Genomic DNA, 27,576 nt, shown 5'->3' on the forward strand with positions numbered 1-27,576 from the left:
TTATCCACGCCGCCCTTACACTCCCACACCCTCATTCCCCTCACCTTCTCCTCCATCTCCCGTGCAGTCGCCGGCGTTAAGCTGTCCTACTTAATTCTAGGTCTACCCTCCTCACGCCTTCTCTTCTTATCTTTCTTAATACCCAAGTTACCAAAAGCCTATGTTGAGTCGAAAGATTCTCACTCGGAATGACTTTACAGTCCTTACACTACACCCTATCCCCTTTCCTAAGCAGCAAAAAGTCAATTTGGGTCTTGGCTATCACGCTTCGGAAGGTGATCAGGTGATCGTCCTTCTTTGGGAAGCTTGAATTCACCACAACCAACACAAAGGACCTCGCAAAATCCAACAGAGCAGCTCCCTCTTCATTCCTCTCCCCAAAACCAAAACCAAAACCACCATTCACATTGCCAGAGCCTCCCGGAAACGCCCTAATGTGCCCATTTAAGTCCCCTGGCACTCCTCTCACCACTTCATCCAAAGCCTCCTATAACTGCATCTTCTCCTCCCCACCCAAGCCCACCGTGGCGCATAAACACTACACATGTTCAGGGTAAACCCCCTAATGACCAACTTAACAGTCATCAACCTATCGTTGATCCTCCTAACCTCCACTACCTGCCCTCTAAGCTCTTCATCCACTAAGTGCCAACTCCATTCCTACGCCTCTCGCTACCAGAGTACCATAACTTGTACCCATTTACATCCCTAGTCTTAGACCCTACCCACTTAGTCTCCTGCATACACGTAATATTGATCCTCCTCTTTCTAAGAATCTTCACCAGCTCAATAGACTTACCCTGAAGAGTCCCTATATTCCAAGACCCAACCCTCAGCCTATTGACTCTAGCAATATGGCTTCTTCTACCACCCCTAACGCCAGACCTTGCCCCCACTCCCCCACCCGCCCTTTCCTCCTCCCCCACCTCCAAAACAGCCCCCCTCTCTAACTCCCTCGGACATGACTCTATCCTACCATTAAAGCCACAGCCACAACTCCACAAGAAAACAAACAACGATAGTAATAAAGCAACAGTAGGAAATAGAAGGTACAAGCAAAGTAGAAGGAGTAAACAAGGAAAACGTCTATCCCACAAATTATAACTAAGACGAGCGATGAAATAATCCAGAACACAACTCAACAACACTCTCCAAACAAAGCAGCCAGACACCACTACACACACAAGCAACAGGAAACGACGAAGAAAAAGGGAAATAGAAACAGAAACAAAAACAAAATAATATAAAAGAATCAAAAACTGTATGAAGTGGCTAAATGAATAAAAGTTTAGATGTCACCGGTACGCCTGCTAGCTGCTGGTTTTGTCGATTTGGTGTCAAAAGTTTGTTGCCGAAATAAGGTAGCTGGTAAAAAAATTGCTGGTAAATCTCTGGAGTTTGCCGGAGTAACGCCGGAGAGGTTTTCGAGTCTTGCCGGGATCTAGACGTCTACTGACCTCGAACCACCTGTTTGACCTACCTTTTTTGCCGTAGATGAAACCCTTCCCTATTGCCGAAAGTTGAGGGGGGCAAAATATATAGAGGAAACTGGGGGAGAGGGAGATCTGGGGTGGGAAAGAGGTTCGACCTTACCTTTTCCGGCTCAATCGACGCCGTTGCCGGTGTCGGAAGCTGCCGGTCAGTCCAGGTGTAGCGTATAGGTGAACTTTAAGTGTTAAATTTGATACACATTTTATGGAGCTTATGACATCTTTGACAAGCCCAGTGGAGTACTTTATTGATAGAGCTAAATTGGAGAGACACATATCATTCCCTACGTCATCTAAACATGAATATTGTTGTGCTCATACAAGGAAGATAACTTTCTATTAGGATGATGATGTCCACATGCTTTATAAAGATGTATTTATACATGCAGGGATTAACTGGGTTAAGTGGATGCATGGTCACTATCTTGTTTTGTTCCTACCATTGTTGTTTTCAAGTAATGGATGTTGTTTACTATTGTATGTCTCTTGATTATGCGAGATTCAAATTCGAGGACGAATTGTTTTCAAGAAGAGGGGAATGATAGCATCTAGTCTGGCCCACTTGCGTTAAGATTGACGGGCTTCAATGTGAATCAAGAAGATGCTTATGATGGAAAAGGAGCCCAAGAATGAGTCCAAGAATTATGGAGAAGCATGGGCTAAGTGATACACATATTTCATGATTCAATTTCAAGTCTAAATGTAGAAGATTGGGCCCATAGGGTTTTGATTAAAATCAGAAACTTTTGCTTTCCTGGTTTAAAGTTTCCTAGTTTAAAAGTTCCCTAGTTTAAAGTTTCCTAGATTTATTTATTTCCATAAAAGTAGAATTCGAATCCCCTGTTATTTGGGATAGCTTTTTCCTAGTCCTTGTTAGATTTGATAAAGGTAGATCCCAATCCCACGCTATTTGGGATAGGTTTTTTTTTTCCTATATATAGGAATGGATTTTATTATTTTCAATGAGACAATATTATTATTAATTAAGAGTTTCTCTTATTTACACCTTTGTGTGTGGCTACTTGGCATTTATTTTGCAACCCTATAAGAACGATTCTTTAGGAGGTAAGAATAATTCTTAATTTGATATCTTTGGTTTCTATTAAAGTTAATTAAAGAAGGTGATTAGTCTTATACTAATTGTTGTCTTTAATTTCTTCAAAATAGGGGTCTAGATCACCTTTGGATCTGGTGATCTAAGTTCTTGAATTGACTCTATTGGTATCATAATTAATCTTAATCCACTAATTTTGAATATTAAGATCAATTAGGGTTCTTAGCACTTCATCTCGAAATTAGGGATTTATTCTCAAATTTTGCCTATCTTTAATTTCTTGCCTTTAATCTTAGTATTTTTGCTTTCGCATTATTTTCTTGTTAATTAACGCAACCCGATTCTTATCAATTTCTCTCTCCATACCACCTACATCAACATGAATGAAACCACATTCCGTTTTCTCCTCCTCCCGCTCTTCTAAATAAACATCAATTCTTTCATAGTTCTTGGCATTGCCCATGAAGTACGAAACCACCTAAACATATCCCACCATAACCTCATGGTAAAATCACAATAAAGAAGAAGACGATCAACGTCCTCGCCCGCTTCCTAGCACATATAACACCAGCTCATGCAAACAACCTTTCGCTTTCTAATATTGTTTACCATCAAGATCACCCCTCTAGTAGCTAGCCAAGTGAAAAGACACACCTTCCTCGGTACCTTTGGTATCCAAAAAGTGTTAAAAGGAAAAATCTTCCCCTCTAACTAGATGTTTCTCATAATAAGACTTGACCTAGAACATATCATTACACCCCGTATCTCACCGACCAGTCAAAAGTGAAAAGCAAAAGAAGCTATAAGGTCCTTTGGGGCTTTAAGCGCAATATGCAAATAAAGAGTGGGCTTTAATGAAGCAAAGCGAGACAATATATATATATATATATATATATATATATATATGTCTAGTATAAGATTAATAATTATAAGCATGAATTACAAATATATGAACAACGAAATTGAAAAAATTACGATAAAGTGAAATATCAATTGTTTAGCGTCGCATCTTCAGAAGAGGCTCATTGGCACACATCAAGCAAGGCAAAGCGCTCAACACGTTTGAGACTCATTTTAGGGCTTAAAACACACCCCCAAAGCATCAGTATTACTTACTGTTGTGACTTGTTTATGAAATAAGTCCAACAATAGAGAAAAAGAACAATGACAACAGCAAATAATACAATAATCGAAGCAAAAGGAAACAACAAGTGGTAACAAAATCGCAGAGATAATAGAACAATAGTAATAATACAATTGGTAAGGAGAACGACTCAATCTCGACTACCTACTAACTTTCTACCCTAATCCCCGACCTCCATACCCGCCTATAGATTCTAACGACTCAATCTCGACTACCTACTAACTTTCTACCCTAATCCCCGACCTCTATACCCGCCTATAGATTCTTGACGTGGCATATGGCAACCCTTCACTCCTACAAACCTTACACCAAAAAGAATGTTAACTCAAGATCCATTAGCAGGATGATCAAATATGCATGTTTAAAGCGAAGGAACCCAAAAAAGTAACATCGAAATAAAAGTGATAAATATAACAACACAAAGGTCAGCAATGGCCACAAATCTGCATAAGCAATAGATAAAACAAACTCAGGTACCTTGTCGCATTGATTCCTGGAGAATTGACAATGCCTCCTCCAAAAAGTATCTATATTGTAGAAAACTTTTCTTTAGAATCTCATTTTCATCTTTGTCATCGGCCACATTTTCCAAGCAAATTTTAACAGCCTATAACATGAGGGAAAAACAGAGACAGAATTAAGAAATTCCAAAACAACATTTGATAGATCTAAAAAGAGTGTCGGACCTGAGATGCAGAACTTTTGAAGAAAACATAGAAACTGGTAGAGAAACCCACAGCTTAGAATATTAAGTCCCAATAGTCCAAAAAGACCAAGCTTAGAACCAATTAAATGTGCCATAGATCACCACAAAACGCATGGATGCTGAGTTCATCAATTGAATAGAGGCCAAGCAAACACATTCATGCAACAATGGAAAGATCCCAAGTACATAATTAAAGAAAAAGTACAACTTCCATATGGTCCCGCATTACAATTGCTTCAGTGAGGACTTAAATTCTTTTAGGTTTTCCTAATACTTACTTTGATTTGCTACTTTGAAAGATAAAATGTCCAATAGGTTTCCTAAACTTTCTAGGAAGAGAACTCCACTTCTTCTTTTGGACAGAAGAAGATATTTTAATTGTTATAGATGATGTTGGGAGAACAAGGATGCTCATCTGTATAAGTCGAGATGAAAAGTTAAAGAACAAGCTTCTGTTTTTCTAATTAGTAAATCAAAGGCAGATTTTGAGCTGGGATTCCATGAATTAATTCTTTGCCCCAATCATACCCCCACAGACTTCCAGGAATCAAGTGATTTTGACGCAAACAAAAAAAGATGTTCGAAAGGAAATCAAGCACAATTTGAAAGGAAAAAAAATCCTTCGTTCCCTTTTTGAAATAAAAATAGCCATGGAATTCTTTCTTTTTGAGTAAGTAAATTTTAGTCATATATGAGCACTAAGCTAGTGCTGCAGAATGCACGAGTGGCTATGTCTACAAGGACCTCAGAATATTTAATATTCATGAAGTTACATCAAAACTCAAACAGTAAATCCCTCAAAGAAACTACTAATTTTCTCCTTTCATAAGGTCCACAAAATCCACTGCCAAGATCTTCTTTACTCTCTTTTAACAGGTAGCTTTTCCAAATACAGAGGATCTCCATAAAAGATCATTGCATGACGCATTCAAAGAGAGACAAGAAAATTATGAATAATACAAGTGGTCATTGGCATAAATCTTGCACAGTCAACTAAAGCAAAGGCTAGGTAAACTAAATTAACCCAGAGTCTGTGAAGACCTTCATCTTTAAGATATCTCTTACATTACACTGGACAGAAACCCCTTTTTGGCTCATTACCTGATTTAAATAGGTAAAGTAAAATTCCCCTATTCATGTTTCAGGTAGCTTAAATTAGAACTAACAAGTTCATGAGTGAATTCTGGAAACTTTTTGGACCTGCCCACACCAACTACACGGCAGGCGGACCTCTAACACAAGTCGGCAGACAGTGGAAGACTTCCAATGGCATAGATTACTGTCCAACATGAGCAGCCATTCACAGTGCACAGCATGATCGTTCAGCTTTCATACAAATATACATCCATTAACAAAGATCTAGTTTTACCCTTTTTTCTAAGGCTCCCCTGTTAAGGGAGTCACCAAGGCAGAATCACACAAAGAGAGGGTTTCAAAGATCTTTGCTTTTCCGAATACTTTCCAAGGGAAAACCGGAGAATCTTTGAAGGGAAAGAATGTACTATAGAAAATATTAAATGGAAAGTTATCACTTCCTTAGGTTTTTGGTGTAAAGAACAAGATATAGATGATGAGATCCAATTAGTGGACTTTATAGGAGCTCTGTAAGTATTTCTACTCTTATTTTCTTTGTAATACTTTTGGTGGTGGCAGCATATCCCCTAATGCTAAGAAATACAACGTTACCAGTTTCAAAGAACAAAAAAGAATTCCAAGGGAAAGAACTAAAAGAAAGATTATAAAGCATATTCCAGGCATATTATCAATATTATCATACAAAACATTTATGTTGTATTGTGTAAATTCTCTCATCTAAAAGATTCAGTAATTAAAGAGGTCGCACATTTATCTATTTATTTAAGCCTATACGATTCCCCTATATGAAGGCCTAATTTTTTACATGAGCCAAATTCTTTTATGGCTGACCATGCAAAAATATTTGTTGATGGGCAGAGGTAAGACTCAAATCTAAGATCTCTGTTGCTAATTGTGATGATACTGTATTGCTAGTCATATACAGGATCACCTTATGATAGGCAGTGGCAGTCAATTTTTTTTTCTATAAGATATGTGTATTTCATTAATAAACAAGGCCGAAATGGCCATATACAAAGGAAGAAACCAAAAGGTAAAGAATCTACAACATCTGATTCTTTACAAAGCACACCCATCTTCTATAAAACAAGGATTTTATGGGTGCACCAAAAGAAAATAAGAGACCAGAAGCTATTCCTCGCTTGAGAAAAACTCGACTTTACCCCCTCAAAACCCCTCCTATTTCTCTCATTCCAAATGATCCACATCAACGCAGGGACCAAATTCATGTGTTACGTCTTCTCCTCCTATTCCCACTCCTCCAACAAAACATTAACTCTTCCACAGATTCTGGCATAACCCAAGAAACTCTGAATCACCGAAGCATATCCCACCATAATCTCATGGTAAAGTCACAATGTAAATGAGAAGATTATCCACTTTTTCCCCTATCTCCTTACACATGAAGCACCAAACACAGATAACCTTATGTTTTCTTAGATTTTCCGCCGTCATAATCACCCCTCTAGATGCTTGCCAAGAGAAAAACACACCTTCCTCGGCACCAACGCTATCCAAATTGCATCACATGGAAACACAACCTCCTCCCTAATTAGGAGTTTCTCATAAAAAGATTTACTAGAGAAGACCCCAGTGTTCCTCAAACCCCTCCACGAAGCATCAAGTTCATCCACCGAATTGACTTGACTGTGAAGGATGGCCATCAATTGGAGTTTGGTCGCCTCCCAATCATGGAAATACCTTCTAAATCTCAAATCCCAAAACGTCTCTCCACCATGTATCTCCCTAATTTATTGGACCGATAGGTTTCTTTGGCATGACATTCTATCTGGAAATCATCTTTCAATAAGTTATCCCCACACCACCTATACCCCCAAAATTAACTCTTCTCCCATTTCCAACCTTGAATGATATTTCGATTGAAATCATCCCATCCCTTCATTATATTTCTCCACAAACCACACCCAAGGAGCATAATGACATTTCTAGTCCTCCATCCCCCTTCCATTACCCCATATTTATTAACTATCACCACTCTCAAAAAAACATGTACTCCACCCCGAAAAGCCAAAGACATTTGCCCAACAAACATTGTCAAATCTTTAATTCCTAGACCTCCCCATTTTCTTTAGCAGATGTGACAGTCTTCCCATGCACCAAGTGAAATTTCTTTGCTCCATCCGCCCCATCCCAAAGAAAATCCTTCGCAAAGTCTCCAATTTTCCTATGACCGAAATTGGAGCTTGAAACAGAAACAAGAAATAAGTGAGTATACTTGATAAGGTGCTCTTAATAAGCACCTCTTTTCCTTTTTGGACACGTATCTTTTTTGTCACCCCGTTAATCTCTTCTCAACCCACTGAAGAACCGAATTCCACACCAAAACATCCTTGTTTGAAGCTCCTAATGGTAGTCCAAGATAGGTAAGAGCCCTCACTCTGCATTTCAACTGAGCAAGCATCCCAATGTCAGCCACCTCCCTGACTAGAAAAATCTCACAATTACTTGGGTTAATTTTAAGGCTTGACACCACCTAAAATCAAGTACGCACTGGCCTAAATAATCCAGCTGGTTCATATTAGCATCACAACAAACCAAAGTATCATCTGCAAACAATAAGTGGGAAACTAAGACTGTCCCCAACACCCCCAATCACTGCACTAAATCCTTTTAAAAAACCTCCCATGATAGCTTTGTCCATCACCCTACACAGAGCTTCCATAACAAGGATGAACAAGCTCGGAGACAAAGGATCCCTTTGTCTCAGACCCTTAGAACTCCCAAAAAACTGCATAGATTGTCGTTCGCTAAAACTGAATATATCACGGAAGAAATGCAGAATCTGATCCATTTTCTCCATTTTTCCCCAAATCCCATCCGAGTCATGATGAAAATCTAGGAAACTCCAGCTCACATGATCGTAGGCCTTCTCAAGTTCAAGCTTACACAACATATTTGTCACACCTTGCTTTCTCCTCGAATCTACCACTTCATTTGACACCAAATTGCAACCAACATCTGACTACCCTCCATAAAAGCATTTTGCAAGGTAGATACAGTCTCATTTAGCACCTTCTTTAAGTCTTGTGGGAAAGCACCTTAGGGATGATCTTATAAATGCTTTCGACTAGACTAATGTGGCAGTCTACTTCTGGATACTGTATTCTCATTGGAGGTAATATGGTGTGTTGGTAACACAAAAAAACAAATGACGTTGCACGTTCTAGTGCAGAAGCGAAATATTCAATGATCTATATGACAACATGCGGACTAGTTTGGTTCAAAAAATGCTTAGAGAATTAAAGTTTGGACAAACTAACGAGACTAAACTTGTGTGACATAATCAAGTTGCTCTTCATATTGCATCGGATGCGTGTTTCATGAGAAACTAAACATAGGGATTGATTGTCCCTTTGTGAGAGCAAAGATACTTCCAGGAAACATTGTCACAAATTTTGTGAAGTCAAATGATCAATTTGCAGATATTTTCACCAAATCCATTACTGATACATATGACTTGCATGTACCATCTTGAGGGGGTAGTGTTGAGGATATTGTGTATATAGTTAGAATCAACTAAGGAGATTTTGTGAATTGAAATTATTTGGACTTGAATATAGATGGACGCATGTTCTCATTCTCTCAGTGTCCAGTAAGTAGCGGAGATCATATTTTATGGAATGGACATCCTTGCTTACTTCAAGGAGAGAAGATGATCAGTTGGACAAAGACCAATCCAATCTAAAAGTTCAAGGTACAAAATAGATAGAACCAGCTAACCAAAAATACAGTCTGTTCTTTGGTTCTAAATAATGCAATTCGAAGCGCCGCGTAGACGAATTAATATTAGTTGGATTCACACCCTTACTAAACACTGTTTCATGTAAGAGAGGCCTAAGCATCTTTACCTCAAACAGAAAGGTAATGAATTATTATGCATATATATATTTGTGCTAATGATGAATGTGTATGCTTCAATAGATAGAAATAGAAGATGAAAGTAAGCCCTAGGTGGAGCTAGTTGTGCGCCTCTCCTTCAATTATATATATATATATATATATATATATATATATTACTAAGAAATGAAAACGAATAACAGATCATGAAACTTTATAATCATACCTCATAAGCACAAATGATGCCTAGATTTTCAAGGCAACACACTATCTTTGCATAACAGTTGGATAATCTCTTCTGAAGCTTCTTATACATGTCATCTGTATCTTTGTACTGACTTGGCAGTGACAGTTTCAAGTCAGTCAAGGCAGCATCAAACTGTTCATGAAAATATCTTGAATTAAGTACAAGGGCTTGAGTTTTGCGAAACATTTTATCACGTCACATTCCAAAGAAGCATATTATTCATATGGGGAACTATGTCAACAAGTACTACGTATTCAACATCCAGAAAAGCACTCAAGGCTACTGACTAAGCAATCTTTACCAATATCTAAGTACATAAGCAAGGGCATGACTACATCCACTCCGGCAAATGAGAAGGAAAGAGTAAGACAAAAGTATGAAGTTAGAAGTAAGACAGAAGTATGAAGTTTAAGGACCGAAACTGAACATTCCTGGAGTTTAGCACAATAAGACATCATTTAAGTTTTGAAAACACCACCATCGTAACTAGCCAATACTTTTATATTTGTAAATGTTAATAAATAAACATATGGTCACTAAATCCTTAATATTGGATTATCTGTATAGTAACATGTTGTTCATGTAAGAAAAAATATATACCAAGAACAATCATTTTCACAGAAGTATCACATAATTAAATTCTTATGCTATAGTAACTATTTTGTACCTCATAAAATAAATGTATGTAATTATAAATAATATTACGGTATTTCCTAATATTTTTTGCGACAATTAAGATTGACATAGAATAACGTGCAAAGCACGTTCATAGGGACTAGAATGTATAATGTGCACATAAACGCTTTTAGGTGTAGGAGAGTTCCCTTTACGCATTCTCTCAATTCTAAACGTTCATTTCTCCCTCAAAATAATCTTCGTGAACAATGGTAAGAGGTAGCCCTTAATCTCAAAAACTGAAGAATCGGGAATATGAAAGAAAGAATAAGCATCAAGCACTAAATGGAGATAGATTAAAATGTAAGAGCCATATCGGTTGTTTAACAGATATCCTACACTGTCCTATTTGATATGATATATGCATACGGGCATTTACCTTTGACCATGAGAATTTCAAATTTTCCTTTAATTCTGTATTCAAAAACACTATTGGATCATAGAATTTACTAGTCTCCTTTGCGGAAGGAACAAATTCATCCAGCTCCACCCTGTTCTCGAGTGTATATATCTATACAAGAAGAAACCATATACTGATGCATTAGGAACCATTACTCTAACTAGGGTTAAGAAAACTATTCACGGGCTGCAATAAATGAATAAAGTGACAGGGTTTGCTAGAAGATTACCTGGGAATCAAGAAGACTTTCAAGTTCTGAAATTTGCTCCTCGCAATCTGTCGAAGATGAAACACCTGATCGAAAGGGTATACAAGATAAATCCACAAAAGATCTAAACCTTAATGTATCGCATTCGAATAAACTAAGATGGCTGAAATCAAAAGTATTAGCATATATCCATGATAAAAAATGGAAGGATGACGAACCAAAGTTTAGGCATAGTCCAACTGAAAAGACAGTGAGTATATTTGAGAAAGAAAAAAGTCAATACAGAATCTCTAAAATGGGAATAAGAAACTCTTAAAATAATTAAATAGCAATGGGTCCTATAGTCTTTTTAAAATCGTTGTCTCTCTTTTTTAAGAAAGGTAACACTACATAAATCTGCAGCACAGAAGCCATATATACAAGTTCAAAACAAGCAATGTATACATCCTTGTTCTTCTAACAAGGATAACAACATATCCCGTGTAATCCCAAAATTGGGGCCTGAGGAGGGTGGAGTGTACACAGACCTTAGCCCTACCTCGTAGAGATAGAGAGGCTATTTCAGATAGAACCTTAGCTTAAAATAAAGTGTTTCCAAGCAATTTGAAAAGGGGAATACAGAAGTGAGAGCAGTAACCATAAGAAATAATGTGAAATGGGATCAGTACACAACATATAGAGGAGAGAAAAGAACAGTAATGACAGCAAAATAACGTGTATGAAGCAAATATATCGCATTAATCCATGAAAGTAAATAAGACCTGTTATACACACTCATCAAAGGCTGTGGATGAAGCGTTACGAGTCCAATTCTTTGAAGACGAATACATCCCGAAGAACCTCACAAAGTTTGATGAAAAATGTGGCTCAAGCAAGCTCAGATAATATCTAAGTGAAAGTCAACGACTCCGGTTTATATACCAAGTGATTTGAGGGTTTCTTTTATAAGCGTTAATAATAAGAATTACTTTAAATTAAATATAAATAAAACAAATAGAAGTAACCACCAACAAGATCTTAGGTCAGGTCCTCAATAAGATGGAGAAGTCATTACATCCCACTACTAGGTGTATGCAAGTATGTGCCCATACAGACATGTGTATATTTTCAGAAGGCAATTTTCTTTTCATATTTTCATGGAATAAAAAACAAAATAAGAGAATAAATATAGTGAGTTAGTAAAACAAGAGTATAATCATCAGATGGAAGGGGAAAGGCAACAAATTCTTCTTTAATAAAAGATACAGTAAAGCCGCAAAAACTAATGGGAAGGTGAAGAGCGAATAGACGGCAAAGAAGCAAGAGCTATCGCATGTAAGTAGTTAAGAACAGCAAAACACTTCCACTCTACTGCTCTTACACCCCAAAAAATAAAGGGATTTCAAGCATCTAATTTCACTTCTGCAACATTTACATGATTTCTGTTCGTCATGAGCATTATAGATTCTTGTGCCTTGAAACCCCTTTATCCGTGTTTCAGTTGTTTAATTCTTGATGTGTGAGTGACTGGAGCAAAGAGAAGTAGGCAGAAACAACGAAGGCCAAAAATTACCTTTTCTAATCACAGGGGAAGCGGTCATCCCAAAAACCTTCGATCTCTTTCTGGATAGATGATAGAATTCCTTTGATGGTTATAGAGAGTGCACGGGAGCATGTCCAACAGGATAATGAGAAGATGATAAAGTTTAAGAAGGGAATTAAGGAAAAGTCTGTTACATTACTCAAAAAAAAATAAGGAAAAGTCACATGAAAGAAGTGAGGCTTACCTTCATAATCCTAGAATAAGGATGGTTACCACTGGCACGATGGCACTCATCTAGTATCAGAAAGCACACACTATCAAATTTTATGTAACCCTTTCTCAGAGCATCCAAGAAAATTTGGGGTGTCATAACCAAAACCTATAGTAATTGCATATAAATTAAGATTTAGTGCCCATCCATAAATTACTTAGAAAAGCATGTGGTAACCTTACTAAAGAAGAAGTCAACATACAAAAAAGACCACAGAGGTTTCAAGTCAAAGTAGTACGACCAACTCCAATGTTGGATCTGATAAGAGTCTACAAATTTCTAGCTGGATTTAGACCTAGAAATAGGATCACTCTCACCCCAAAGGTATCTCCTCCAAGCACCTAAAATCTTGTTTTATTCTAACCCAACCCACTTCGGAGCTCTACACAGTCGCTTTTATAGATAATAAGAGAAGAATGTGAGCCAGACTCACAAATATTCTAAATGAGAGAAAACAGAAGGATTGTGTGATCTCATACAATCATGCATGCACATTTTTGCTAACTACAATTGACTGCTAAACTGATATGTAATTTCTGGTAGCTAGATAGACACGAACATCTTTTCCATGTGATCTGCAAGGAAATTGGTCAGACTTGTCTGGAAAATTTATGGCGCTCAGACCTGATCAGTGAATTTGGCTTAGATAGACTTTCCATTAGACTAAGATCACAAGTAACATGCAGAAAACATTGAGTGTGGCACTACCTTTACAATACTAATCATATATATCAGAATCTACAATCAGAAAGCGGAATGTGAGGCACAGAGTAGTTTAAATATGTTCTTGTGTAGTAGACCTAGAAATTTAAGAACTACAATCATACAATCAGAAAGGCTGATCATTTGACAATTCCTTTGTCATTCATCAACATGTTAGTGCAGTGTCCATAACCTCAACAAGGACAGTAAAATAACTTTTACATATAAATCTGTGAATCAACAATATGAAGCTTCATGCGTAGTTTAACTTGACCTGTTTAAGGGATTTATTTCAATGACAAAGGGTAATTCTTTGATTCTTAAATAGACTATTTATCAAATGATAATATCTTGACTACAGAACCACAGTTGAGCTAGTCATCTTGGGGTCAGAAAAGTAAACTTGCTTGGCACAGATTGTATTACCCTAGATGTCAGGTTTATTGATTATCATATAATTATTTCAGCAAACACCTTTAGTACAGAAAACCAAGAAAAGGGAACCACTTACATCATTATCATCAGTTTCTTTTTTCCAGGATTCTGCATTCCAATCATCAACTCCTTTGGCCCCGTAGTATTCTTGAACAGTAAGATGTGTATGATGTTGTATAACCTCATATTGCTGCAATAATGTCATTAATAAATAAGTATTAGCGTCATGAAGAACTGAACACATTCCAAAGTACCAAACTGATAAAGCTCAGACTCAAATTTTTAGCAGTCGTTTGGTAGAGTGTATTGGAAAGCTAATGCATTCATTAGTTTAATATGTATTATTAGTACCTTGTTTGGTACATGTTTTCACCCTATGTAAAACTAACGCTTGCATTAGTTATACACTCTATTGTGTATTGAGGTGTGTATTACTAATACATCAAAATCAATGGTATTAGCAATGCAACAATTCAATGCACGTATTAACATGATTAAAGACACTATTATCCCTCAAAAAAAAATTCGCATCCTTTCCAACATATACATGGAGGATATTTTTGTAAAAAAAATCTTTTTTTTTAGAAATTATGTAATTCATGTTATTTTTATTACATCAAACCAAACACTGCATAAGAAAATACAAGCATAGCTAACACAAGCATTACTAATACACCATATTCTGCATTATTCTTATACACTCTACCAAACGACCACTTAAGTTGATACAAATCATTAGGTGCTCAAAACCCCTCTAACAGTTACAATTTTGGAAAAAATCATGCTCAAGTTTAATAATAAAGCACAATGGAAGCTCTGAAAGTTCGAGTTTGTGAATTGGAAGCAAACAAACTGCTTGTTCCAAGCTAACTGGCAAACTGGATATGGGCCAGACAAATTATGGTAACCTACAGTAACATCCTGGCATTGTTCGGAATAAAAAAAAATTTCCTTGGAAGACAAATTTGATTTACTATTTTCTTATTCTCTCCTCTCCTATATTTTAGAGACTTCTATTGTATAAGTCATACCTAGCGAGATTCTTTCGACCCAACATAAGCTTCTGGTGATGGAATTGGTAATCAGAAAAGCCAAAAAGAAGAGGGGAGTGGAGGATCGACCCAGGATTAAGTGGGGTAGTTTGACTTTGGACAGTGCGTTGGAGATAGAGGAGAAGTTGACGACTCAGGGGGCTTGGGAGAGTAGAGGGGATGTGGACAGTATGTGGGAGAAGACTAGGGAGACCGCTAAAGAGGTGTTGGGTGTTTCGAGAGGCCGATCGGGCAAGCACCAGGGGGTCTGGTGGTGGAATGAAGAAGTCAAACGGAAGGTGGAGACTAAGAAGGTGGTGTATGCTAAGTTGGTGGAGAGCAAGGATGACGAGAAGAATCGGACGAATAAAGAAAAGTATAAGTTAGCTAGGAAAAAGGCTAAGTTAGCGGATACTACGGCGAAGACAGCGGTTTTCGAGAGCTTGTATGCGGCTTTAGAAGAGAAAGGCGGGGATGGAAAGTTGTATAGGCTTGCCAAGGCTAGGGAGCGGAAGACGTGTGGACCTTGACCAAGTGAAGTGCCATCAAGGGGGAGGATGGCAAAGTGTTGGTGGAGGATGCCCTCATCAAGAGGTGGCAATCTTATTTCCAAAGACTTTTGAACGACGAGGGGTATAAGGGTTTCGTCATGGGGGACTTGAAGAACTCATAGAAGTGTCGTGATTATGGCTATTGTAGGCGTATCAAGGTGGAGGAGGTCAAGGAGGCTATTCGCAGGATGCGTAGGGGCAGGGCGACTGGCCAGATGAGATTCCGGTGGACTTTTGAAAGAGCACGGGCGAGGCAAGTTTGGAGTGGCTGACGAGATTGTTTAACACCATTTTTAGGGCAGCAAATATGCTCGGAGCGTGGAAATGGAGTACGATGGTTCCTCTATATAAGAACAAGAGGGAGATTTAGAGTTGCAACAACTATAGTGGTATCAAGTTGTTGAGTCATACTATGAAGGTTTGGGAAATGGTGATAGAGTTGAGACTGAGGAGGATCGTGCCTATTTTCGAGAATCAGTTTGGTTTCATGCCAGGTCGCTCGACTACGAAGGCCATTCACCTCGTGAGGAGGTTAGTAGAGCAGTTTAGGGAGAGAAAGAAGGACTTGCACATGGTGTTTATCAATCTTGAGAAGGCCTATGACAAAGTTCTCAGGGAGATATTATGGAGGTGCTTGGAGGCTAGAGGGGTGCCCGTGGCATACACTAGGTCGATACAGGACATGTACGACAATGCGAAGACTCGAGTGAGGACGGCAAAAGAAGATTCAGAGCACTTTCCGGTTTTGACAGGGTTGCACCAGGGATCGACTCTTAACCCATTTTTATTTGCCTTGGTGATGGATGTTTTGACACGACATATCCAAGGGGAAGTGCCCTGGTGTATGTTATTTGCTGACGATGTTGTTCTGATTGATGAAACTCGGAGAGGAGCTAATGATAAGTTGGAGCTTTGGAGACAGACCCTTGAGTCTAAAGGTTTTAGGTTGAGCAGGACTAAGACGGAGTATTTGGAATGTAAGTGTAGTGATTTATCGCACAAAGCGGACGTGGTAGTGAAGCTTGATTCCCAGATAGTCCAGAAGAGGGAGAGTTTCAAGTACCTTGGGTCTATGATTCAAGGGAATAGGGAGATTAATGAGGGTGCCACGCACCATATTGGTGCAGAGTGGTTGAAATGGAGGCTCACTTCAGGAATCTTGTGTGATAAGAAGGTGTCGCCTAAACTCAAAGGTAAGTTCTACAGAGTGGTAGTTCGACCGGCTATGTTGTATGGAGCGGAGTGTTGGCCAGTTAAGAACTCCCACATACAGAAGTTGAAGGTGGCGGAGATGAGAATGTTGTGATGGATGTGTGGACTTACCAGGAGGGATAGGGTTAGAAATGAGATTATCCGGGAGAAGATAGGGGTGACTTCGGTGGAGGACAAGATGCGGGAAGTGAGGTTGCAATGGTTTGGGCATGTGATGAGGAGGGGCACGGATGCTCCAGTACCGCGATGTGAGAGGATGGCTACGGATGGTTTTAGGAGGGGAGAGGTAGGCCTAAGAAGTATTGGAGGGAGGTGATTAGACATGACATGGAGCAGTTACAGCTTACGGAGGACATGACCCTTGATAGGAAGGTGCGGAGGAAGAGGATTAGGGTAGAGGGTTAGTGTGTAGGAGTACGTCTGTGGTGTATTGGTGATACCTATGTTTTTCGAATAGATATTTTTAGTATCATCTTATGCGTGTCTTGTTTTAGTTATTATCCTTTTCTATCTGTTATTATAGTATTGTCGTATGGATGTATGCTTTTATGTGGTTTGTTTGTTATATTGTTATCTGTCCTGAGCCGGGGGTCTATCGGAAACAACCTCTCTACTTCATCTGAGGTAGTGGGATGGACAGCGTACATTTTACCTTTCCCAGACCCCTACTTGATGGGAATACACTAGGTATGTTGTTGTTGTTGTTGTCCTATTGTATAAGTCTGTAGGAACCAGGAATACATCTATCCCACTGCTTCATTATTGGGCTTATACCTCAATAGTTTCTGGAAAAAAATATAGCTCTCCTCTTCAGTAATACTCCTTTAAGTCAAAGTATCATACTCCAATACAACGAATATGGTTGATTAGGTCATTTCGATCAGGTCAGTTCTCAGATAAATATATAAAGACAAAAAAGGGGAAAGCACATTTATTCACTGAGTTTTGCACTCTGTGCCACTAGCCCTCGAGGATTTCTCGGTTATCGGAAAAACCAAAGAATAATAACAATAATAAAAATTAGACAGTGGTAGTGAAGGGTCATGCTCATCTAGAGCCATTTTAGCAAAGTAGACATCAAAGTGATTGCATTCCTTCTATGGCTAGCATGTTTTGTTCCCAAGTACAACTTACCATTTCGATGGAACTTAACTGACAGTGAGTCAAGGCCAACATGCAAACTGCCAGTATCAAAATAAGGTCTTACGCTATTAGCTGGTAAAACTGGAGAAGATTCATTTCTAATTGTACATATTCGATTAACCATTAAAAAAACAATTGTTCAATATATTTCACAATACAAGTTCAAGAAAAAGGAAATAAAGAAAAGAGAGAAAAAATCAAAAAGTCTAAAGCAAAACTGGTCAACATTTAAAAGAACTCCATTGACAGACATGCTTGCTAAGAAACAACAACAACAACAAACCCAGTATATTCCCACCTAGTGGGGTCTGGGGGGGTAAGATGTACGCAGTCCATACCTCTACCTCTAAAGAAGTAGAAAGGCTATTTCCGATAGACCCCCGGCTCAAGGCACGAGATACCACACAAACACATAGTCAAGCACAGCACAAGATTACATAACATAAATACGGCACCCATAAGTAATATAAAACAGAGAAAAGCACACAGATTCGTAATACAACATGAAACACGGAATCATAACGGACATAAAACCTCCTCCAAGTACTTCCCTACACTAGCGACTCAAACTGGCCCTAGTCCTCTGCCCTAATTCGCGTCCTCCAGACCTTCCCATCTAGGGTCATGTCCTCGGTGAGCTGTAACTGCTCCATGTCCCGCCTAATCACCTCACCCCAGTACTTCTTCGGCCTACCCCTACCCCGCCTAAAACCATCCAACGCTAGCCTCTCACACCTACGGACCGGGGCATCCATGCCCCTCCTCTTCACGTGTCCGAACCATCTCAATCGGGCTTCCCGCATCTTGCACTCCACTGGAGTCACACCAACCTTCTCCCGGATAGTCTCATTCCGAACTCTATCCCCTCTAGTCAGCCCACGCATCCAGCGCAACATCCGCATTTCTGCCACCTTCATTTTTTGGATGTGGGAGTTCTTAACTGGCCAACACTCTGCTCCATACAACATGGCCGGACGGACTACCACCCTGTAGAATTTGCCTTTAAGCTTGGGCGGCACTTTCTTATCACACAGCACCCCCGACGCGAGCTTCCACTTCATCCATCCCGCCCCAATACGGTGCGAGACATCCTCGTCAATCTCACCGTTACCCTGGATCACGGACCCGAGATACTTGAAACTATCCCTCTTACAAACCTCCTGTGATTCCAGCTTCACTACTACCTCATCCTCCCACCTCATGTCATTAAACTTGCATTCCACATACTCTGTCTTGCTTCTGCTCACCCTGAACCCTTTAGACTCAAGAGTTTGCCTCCACACCTCGAATTTGTCATTCACACCCCCTCGAGTCTCATCTATCAGAACTACATCGTCTGCAAAAAGCATACACCACGGCACCTCCTCTTGAATACGCCGCGTCAACACATCCATCACCAACGCAAACAAAAAGGGACTAAGAGTAGATCCCTGATGCAATCCTGTCAGGACAGTGAAATGCTCTGAGTCTCCTCCCGCCGTCCTCACCTGAGTTTTCGCTCCATCATACATATCCTTAATTGCTCTGATATATGCCAGCGGTACTCCACTCACCTCCAAGCATCTCCAAAGCACCTCCCTGGGGACTTTGTCGTAAGCCTTCTCCAGGTCGATAAACACCATGTGCAGGTCCTTCTTCGTTTCCCTATACTGTTCCACCAACCTCCGTACCAGGTGAATTGCCTCCGTCGTCGAGCGGTCAGGCATAAATCCAAACTGGTTCTCCGAAATAGACACTATCCGTCTCAGTCTCACCTCGACCACTCTCTTCCAGATCTTCATAGAGTGACTCAATAACTTAATCCCCCTATAGTTATTGCAACTCTGTATGTCACCCTTATTCTTATAGAGAGGGATCATGGTACTCCACCTCCAAGCCTCGGGCATCTTTGCCGTCTTGAAGATTTCATTAAACAATCCAGTCAACCACCTTATACCAGCCTCTCCAACGAACTTCCAAAACTCCACCGGTATCTCATCCGGCCCCGTCGCCCTACCCCTTCGCATCCTGCGAACAACCTGTCTAACCTCTTCTACCTTAAAACGTCTACAATAGCTAAAATCCCGACACTCCTCTGAGTGCTCCAGTTCCCCTAACACAATAGCTCTATCCCCTCCGTCATTCAAGAGCCTATGAAAGTACGACTGCCATCTATTCTTAATGAGGCCGTCCTCCACCAACACACTACCGTCCTCCCCCTTAATGCACTCACCTGATCGAGGTCACGACCCTTCCTCTCCCTAGCCTTAGCGAGTCTAAACAACTTTTTCTCCCTGATATGAAAATTCTAGTTTCAATCTGTCACATAAATAGGTCTGCAGTTTTTCCTGATGTTCACCTACTTATCTGATAAGGTATTCTATTCGTTTTTTCCTATTGTATGTTAAGGTTCTTCTTTGGACGTTCTCACTGTATAACTTCTGTCTTGTGTGGAATGTTTATGGTGTCGGTCATGATTCTTATGCTTCCCAGAACAATGTATGTCTGGATACTGAGGTGCTTTTATAATGATATGTCGTTTAAGTTTATTGTTGCTTTATGTCGTTTAAGTTTGTTGCTGCTTTCTGAAGTCTTATCACATCGTCTGACACGGTAACAGGCCGCCAATTGGTACCATAAAGGATTTAGGGCTGAAAGATGATGATCCTATTGATCATGTGGTAAGTGTGGTTACCATTTTTACTTGCTGCACTCATGCTATATGTTACCTTTTTTCCTTGTAGATAGTCACTTGGAAACCCAAAACTTCATTGTACACAGAGTTCTCTAATACCATGTAAAGAAATGGACCTTGGACCTAACTCAACCCCAAAAGTTATAGCTCATAAGGGGAAGATTGCCCAAGTCCATATAAGGAGACCAATTACCCATCCCTTTTCCGGTGTGGGATACTTAACACTCCCCCGCACGCCTAGGCCTCGTTAACCGGAGGGTGGACAATATAATATGGGGCCCAACATCAGTGAACAAAGATTTGAGATGGGCCTGGTTTTGATACCATGTAAAAAATGGATCTTGGGCCTAACTCAACCTCAAAAGCCAGCTCATGAAGGGAGAATTGCCCAAGTCCATATAAGGAGACCAATTACTTATCCCTTTTCCGATGTGGGATACTTAACACTCCCCCGCGCGCCCAGGCCTCATTATTTTTACTCTATTTTGGAAATCCCCTCCTCAATTCTTAGTTGGACTCCTCAAGCTCAGGACTCGAGAGTGAATACATATGCAGTAACAAAATGTAACCAAAAACAACAACTTTTTGGTGATTCTAGGCAGAAATCAAAGTAACTTTTATTAGCTAATAGAAGTAAAAAAGAACTTCTCCAACAACGACAGAGATTGTGTGAAATAGAAATGCACATTAATTATACAGTGTATGTGAAAGGAATGCTTGAAAAAGCACCTACAAAGTACTGCTTGACATAAAGAAAAAGATTTGAGCATTGCTTGGTCAGATCTATGCTTGAAAAACAACATAAAACCTACCTAGTCCAATTGACTCCGTTTGACTAGATTTACTTTTTGATGCTGATTTATTTATATTTTTCTAAACCATCAAGATTAAAGGAAGTATGTCTTATAGCAGGGTGGAGTCAGGATTTCCACTAAGGGTTTCAAAATATGAAGAAATTAAACACATAAAGAAGCCAGAGCGGGTCAAACATCTATTATATATACATAAAAATAATTTTAAACACATCTATAAATAGTGTAATTTTCCATTGCCCTATCTAGCTCCGCCCCTCGAGCTTAATGGGACTTCTTTTTTTTTTTTTTTGAGAACTGTACAACAACAACAATAACAACAAACCCCATGTATTCCCACTGTGGTGCTTTTATAACAAAAAGGGAGAAAGGGTGCTCAGTACATATACCAACCCTCCATAATCAAGATTCAAGAGTTCCTGAACAACATTCTCTTATTCAACCAAAATTCAGAAAAAAGGGGGGAGGGAGGGGGGGGGGGCAAAGGCGAACCCAGGATTTGAAGTTTGTGGGTGCACCAGTGTTGTCAAAGATGTGCATAAGCCTCGAAGTAAGACTCAAAATGTGTTGGGCGCTCACCTCGCTTAGTGTGCAGCTTAGGTTCTAATTTCTGATACATACTTTCCCTTGTCAATGAGGCTTTCTGAGGAGACGAACACTAAACAATTGATATGTCACTTTATCAAAAAAAAAAAAAAAAATTTTATTCATATATTTGTCATTCATGCTTATATTATTCGTCTTGGACTAGACATATATTTATATCTTTTCTACCTTTATGCCTTTTTTCGTTAAATCTCATGCTTTATTTGTACTTTGTGTTTAAACACAATAGACCTTGAAGCTTTTTTACGCTTATTGCTTTTGATAATATCGTGGAGCACCAATATTATCTTAAGACGTTAAAAAAACTTTCGGTGTCGATTAAGGAATATTATCATATTCAATTGATCACTAAAGACATGAACAATACTGGAAAAATAAACATATAAAACAAATAAGTGTTTTAAGCTAATAACTTTACTTTTTTATAATATGAAGTTTACTTTTAATATTTTTAAACAATCAGTTGTGGTAGCTCAATGGTCAAGGAGGGTTCCCCTAACGGACTGGTCGCGAGTTCAAATCCCCATTTCAGCAATTTTGTTGTTATAAATTAAGTAATAAGCCTTTAAATTTGAAGTATTGAAAATAAAAATTAAGGTGTTGTGTGACCCGGGGATCAATCCCTGGTCACATAGATGGAAGGGTTGGCTTCAACCAGCGCACCAAGGTGCACTACCATTCATCTTAGGGTGCACTATTAGCTATATCCCAATTTCTCAAGGTATATAAACATATATATACACCATTTTTTTCGACGTTAACGGGTGCACGTGCACCCCCACATATACATGTGGGTCCGCCCCCGGGGGGATACATCCTGATGAACAGACATGTTCTTGAAAAAACAACAACAAAACTTTTACCTAGTCCAATTTACTAATTTTGACTAGATACATATATTTAGGTATTGATTTATTTATGTTTCTTGAAACCATCAAGAATTCAAGATTAAGTTGGTCGAGCTTAGTAGGACTTCTTTTAAAAAAATGGTGGTGCTTACATAACAAAAGGAGGAAAAGGGTAGATGTATCAACCCTCCATAATCAAGATTCAAGATTATTCAACCGAAATTCTGAATAACAAAGTACATGCCTGATGAACAAGATGAACAGTGGGGGCCAAGAACACAATAAACTTCTTCTCATCATCATTCATCAACGTTTTCCCAATTTCTCTAATCATCATCACTGCTATATTGGTCTTCCCAGCCCCTGTATCCAACACAGCAATGGTGTTCTTCCTCATTGCCACTTTAAACACCTTCACCTGATACCTTCAAAAAAAAAAAACATGCAATTTCATTAATTTCCAACTACTTCTTTAAAAAAAATCAAGAACTAATCAAGGTGCGCGCAAGCTGGTCTGAACCACCGTTATCAAAAAGAATCAAGAACCTAATATTTTTACATACTCTCTAGGAATAAACTCCTCTGTCTTCTTCTTCTTGTCTACATCCATTTGTTCAACTTGACTACTGAATTCTTCAAAGTTTCTCTTCAAAGGGTTTTCTTGCTTTTCTTCTTCCATTTTGTTTTTTCTACTCAAGAGAGAAACTGGAAACACTCAAAACAGCAATGCCAAGGGTGTGAATAAGTAAATATGTACTGAGATTCTCTACATGTACAGCATAAGCATACTGTTTTATTCGGCCCAATAAAATACACTTGTTTGAGTTTGAATAAATAAGCTGCAATTAATAATTTATAATAAGTACTCTCTATTTGGTAGTAATAAAGTAATACTAATCTATATGTTATGTCAATTTATATTCACAAAATGTGATTAATTTGAATAATAATAATGATACCATTCCCTCATATTTGTCTAGTCTAGAAAATTGAAAAATACTTTATCACCTAAAGTATCTCTTTATTTATCTTCACTAGTTTAGATATGCGCGTCTCATGCGTGTACCTCAATTAAGTGAGTTCAATTTTATAAAATCATTCAAAATATAAAAAACATGAACGAAATAGTTAAATAACATAATCAAAATATAGTCATAGTTAAACAAAGGAAGGAAAAGAAAAAAAAAAAAGACAAACCGTTGATGTTTTTGACTACTTCATTTGATGACGTTATGCTTATTTCTTTAATTTTTAATTAAAAATTTTCTACTGAAAGAGAAACACAAGAAATTATCAAAAAAGGAGAATTCGTTTTCTTGTTAATTATTTAGTCATAATTTATATATAATCTTTAAAGTTATTAACTAAAAGGAATAAAGAAAGATGGAGAAAATGATGATAATGAATACAAACAAAAAAAGATATCCTGAATTAATAATAACAAAATAAGAAGAAAAAGTAAAAGTAGAAGTATGATTCTAGTAAATTTTGATCCAAAATATTAGTTAAATAGAATTGTAGAAAATCCTTTTTTATATAAGGTAAAATTCTACTTGACTTAAAGGTGTTAAATATTATGAGTTCTTACTTGAGAAAATTGAAGAAAAAGTGTCTTTTAAGTCTTGAATGAAGGATTGGTGACATTGACTAACTTAAAGGGCCAAACATAATTAGAAAATTTGATTAAGTTAATTGTGGACTTGATTAATATTTTCAAAACTTTCTAATCTTTTCAAAAATACAAATCAACCCAACCCACACCCCCTTTAATCCAAATCCATCATCTCTCTCCTCTCTCGCTAGTTTCTCCTAACCAACAGTTCTGGAAATTTCTCATTTCAATCCCCGGCGACTTCAACCTCCGACAATAAATAGTTGGGTTTCGAGTTTCTTTTCGACGTCAACTATCAAACGACGTGACAGTCTTGCTCTCCGGCCACAGCAGCTTCGAATTCTTCATCGTTACTTTTCTTCTTTCACAGATAAAAAATTCTGGTCTTTTTAGTTTTGAAGAAAATGAGGAACTTGAGCTAACTTCTCTTATAATATTGGTTAACAATTTCAATAGTTGTTGCTTTAATTTGAAATGCGGTCTGAATAAAACCATAATTTCTGGTATTTCTTCTCTTCTCTTTTCAAAGTGAATTATGATTTTTTGTTGTTTGTTGCATTTTTTTAAGTTTATTTTTTTTGTTTGTATTTATACAAACAAAACAACGATGTTGGTGTTTTTCGTGTTGCGCCCGTTGCTGGGTTGATTTGTTCTTGTTCTTGGTAAAAATGGTGATTTGTTATTATTCTATTGAACAAAATTGTGCTACTTTTTTTCCAACAGTGCAAGAGATATACCATCAGATGCAACATATTTAGCATATGATGCAACAGATTAACCATCTGATGCAACAGAGGAACCATCAGATTAAAAATCTGATGCAACATATTAATCATATGATGTACAAGATTAGCCATTTGATGCAACAAATTAATAATCTGATGCAATAGATGAACCATCTAATAAAAAATCTAACGCAACAGATTAACCATATAATGCAACAGATTAACCATATGGTGCAATAGTTTATCCATCTGATGCAACAGATTAACCATATGTTGTAATAAATTAATCATCTGATACAACAGATTTACTATCGGATGCAACAGAGGAACCATCGATTAAAAATCTAACGCAATAGATTATCCATCTGATGAAACAGAGGAACCATCGAATTAAAGATCTGATGCAATAGATGACTCTCATGTTGGATAAAATCCTATCAATTATTCCAACAGGACATGTCTAAGACTTGATTTTTTCCAATTGATCATTTATCTGTCACGATAGATGGCCCTTTTGTTTGAAGAAATCTAAACAATATTGACCGTTGATAACTATTTTAATAGATCACTCATATGTTACAATAGATGTGTGATGTATTGTCATAACAGATTACTCAGTCGTTGTTATAATATTGATAACTGTTCCAATAAATCACTCATATATTGCAACAGATATGTGATCTATTACATAAACTATTTATCTGTCTCAATAGATGAGTGATATATTTTATATTATTACAACAGATTACTCAGTCGTTGTTACAGGTTAGTTAACTGTTCGAATAAATCACTCATATATTGCAACAGATATGTGATTTATTGCATAGACCAGTTATTTGTCTCAACAGATGAGTGATATATTTTGTATTGTTACAACAGATTACTCAACCGTTGCAACGGGTTAGTTAACTGTTCCAACAGATCATCCATATATTATAACAGATGTGTGATCTGTTGCACTAATCATTTATTTGTCCCAACAGATGAGTGATATATTTTGTATTATTGCAATAGATTACTCACCCGTTGCAATATGTTAGTTATTTGGTACAACAGATAAGCTACCTGGTGCAACAGATACATAATTTATTGCAACTGTTATTTTACTATTTTGTATGTTAGATTTACTTTTATCCTTTTTTAATGATGCATTAATCAATTATAATATATTTGTTATATTCTTGTTAATTTTAGATAATATGGCTCCCAAAAGAACAGAAACCGAATCAAGTCCAAGTAAAGGAACAAGTGAAGTAGCTAAACTACATCCACCACTCTATGAGCTTGCTTTATAAATGTTATCTCAATCAAGAGCATAATATGATGAACACGGGGAGGAGGAATGTTTCAAAAGAAATAATCCAAATGATAATAGCCCTTCCACCAAATAGTTGGTCAAAACCTTCAGCATTGGTCGTTATCATATGAGAATGTAGTGCGATGTGCCACATATTTAACGGGTGATTTTGTGGTTAAGTCGTCCATGGGAAAATCTTTCAACGCCTTCAGAAAAATACTTTGAGAACAAAAATTGGATGCTTATTTCAGGGACAACTGCTTTGGAAAATATCTGGATTTTCCGGAGGACAACAGTGCTCGTTTCCAAATAAAAATGGTATATCAACTTCTCAAGCGTAGGTTTATGTATGAAGATAAAGATAAGATAGATGAGGTGTGGATAAATTACTATGGCATGCTTATTTTTTTTATTAGAAGGAGTTTGCCATAGTTACTGGCCTAAAATGTTATCATCCTTCTCTTTCTCATGTTATACCCATTCTAACCCAAAAAAGCACCCCGCATACCCAAAAAAGGCAAAGGCAAGTCGTGTGATCATAATGACCTTGTGTCCATTGTTGGTCCAAGCTTCAAAAATAAAAATTTGATAGAAGCGTTAAAAGATAAAAGAATTTCAAAGAAGCACAAACAATCATTGTGCTTGGTTTGGTTTATACATAATATTCTTTGAGCGAAAGACATTAACAACAACATAACTGTTGCTTTAATAAAGCTCTCCGAGGATCTTGAGGCGTTTAACAACTATCCTTGGGGTTATGAAAACTTTAAAATGACTATCAAATATTTGTTGACTCCATTAGTGCCAAAGACAGTCAACTTATATGGCTTTCCATGGGCTTTCATGGTAAATGTTTCTTTTATTATGATATCATTCATTTTTTTTACTCAATAGTGGTTTTAATTTATTGGTGTTATTTTATGGACTTGGGCATTTGAAGTCATTTCTTAGACAACAAGTGAACTACCAAAAAGAACTTTCCTGTCCAAGAATCTTGAGATGGTTGTCGGCCAAAATTGATAAAAATGCAAACTAATTTTATCTCTTCAAACCCCGAAGGATGCAATAAGTATAATTATAATTAAGTTTTTGTTTTAATTATTGATTTTTTTGAATGAACTAATCATCATTCTAATATATGTAATGATTTATGTTAGCTTAAGATACGGCACTTGTTCTGACCAATCGAGAGTTGAAGATGTTATTTTTTCTTACTTTACGATTTGTGCAAACTTTATCGAATCCTAAGGTCTTTGAC

The 27,576-nt window shown here is 37.8% G+C and overlaps 1 protein-coding gene across 1 annotated transcript in view; it reads right to left on the reverse strand.

Moving 5' to 3' along the window:
* Positions 1–23,458, reverse strand: part of LOC107839037 (endoribonuclease Dicer homolog 3a) — a 72,833-nt gene extending 49,375 nt beyond the window's left edge. The window contains exons 1-9 of the mRNA XM_016682376.2: positions 23,248–23,458; positions 22,929–23,109; positions 13,884–13,997; positions 12,644–12,778; positions 12,430–12,499; positions 10,899–10,963; positions 10,649–10,780; positions 9,574–9,726; positions 4,166–4,295 (exon numbers count right to left, since the gene is read on the reverse strand). Of these exons, the coding sequence (XP_016537862.2) occupies positions 4,166–4,295; positions 9,574–9,726; positions 10,649–10,780; positions 10,899–10,963; positions 12,430–12,499; positions 12,644–12,778; positions 13,884–13,997; positions 22,929–23,109; positions 23,248–23,363 (1,096 nt within the window). The 5' untranslated portion in view covers positions 23,364–23,458. The remainder of the gene's footprint in view (positions 1–4,165; positions 4,296–9,573; positions 9,727–10,648; positions 10,781–10,898; positions 10,964–12,429; positions 12,500–12,643; positions 12,779–13,883; positions 13,998–22,928; positions 23,110–23,247) is intronic.
* Positions 23,459–27,576: the final 4,118 nt, after the last annotated feature.

The sequence above is a fragment of the Capsicum annuum genome, chromosome 8 (genome assembly GCF_002878395.1).
Source record: "Capsicum annuum cultivar UCD-10X-F1 chromosome 8, UCD10Xv1.1, whole genome shotgun sequence".
Classification (NCBI taxonomy): domain Eukaryota; kingdom Viridiplantae; phylum Streptophyta; class Magnoliopsida; order Solanales; family Solanaceae; genus Capsicum; species Capsicum annuum.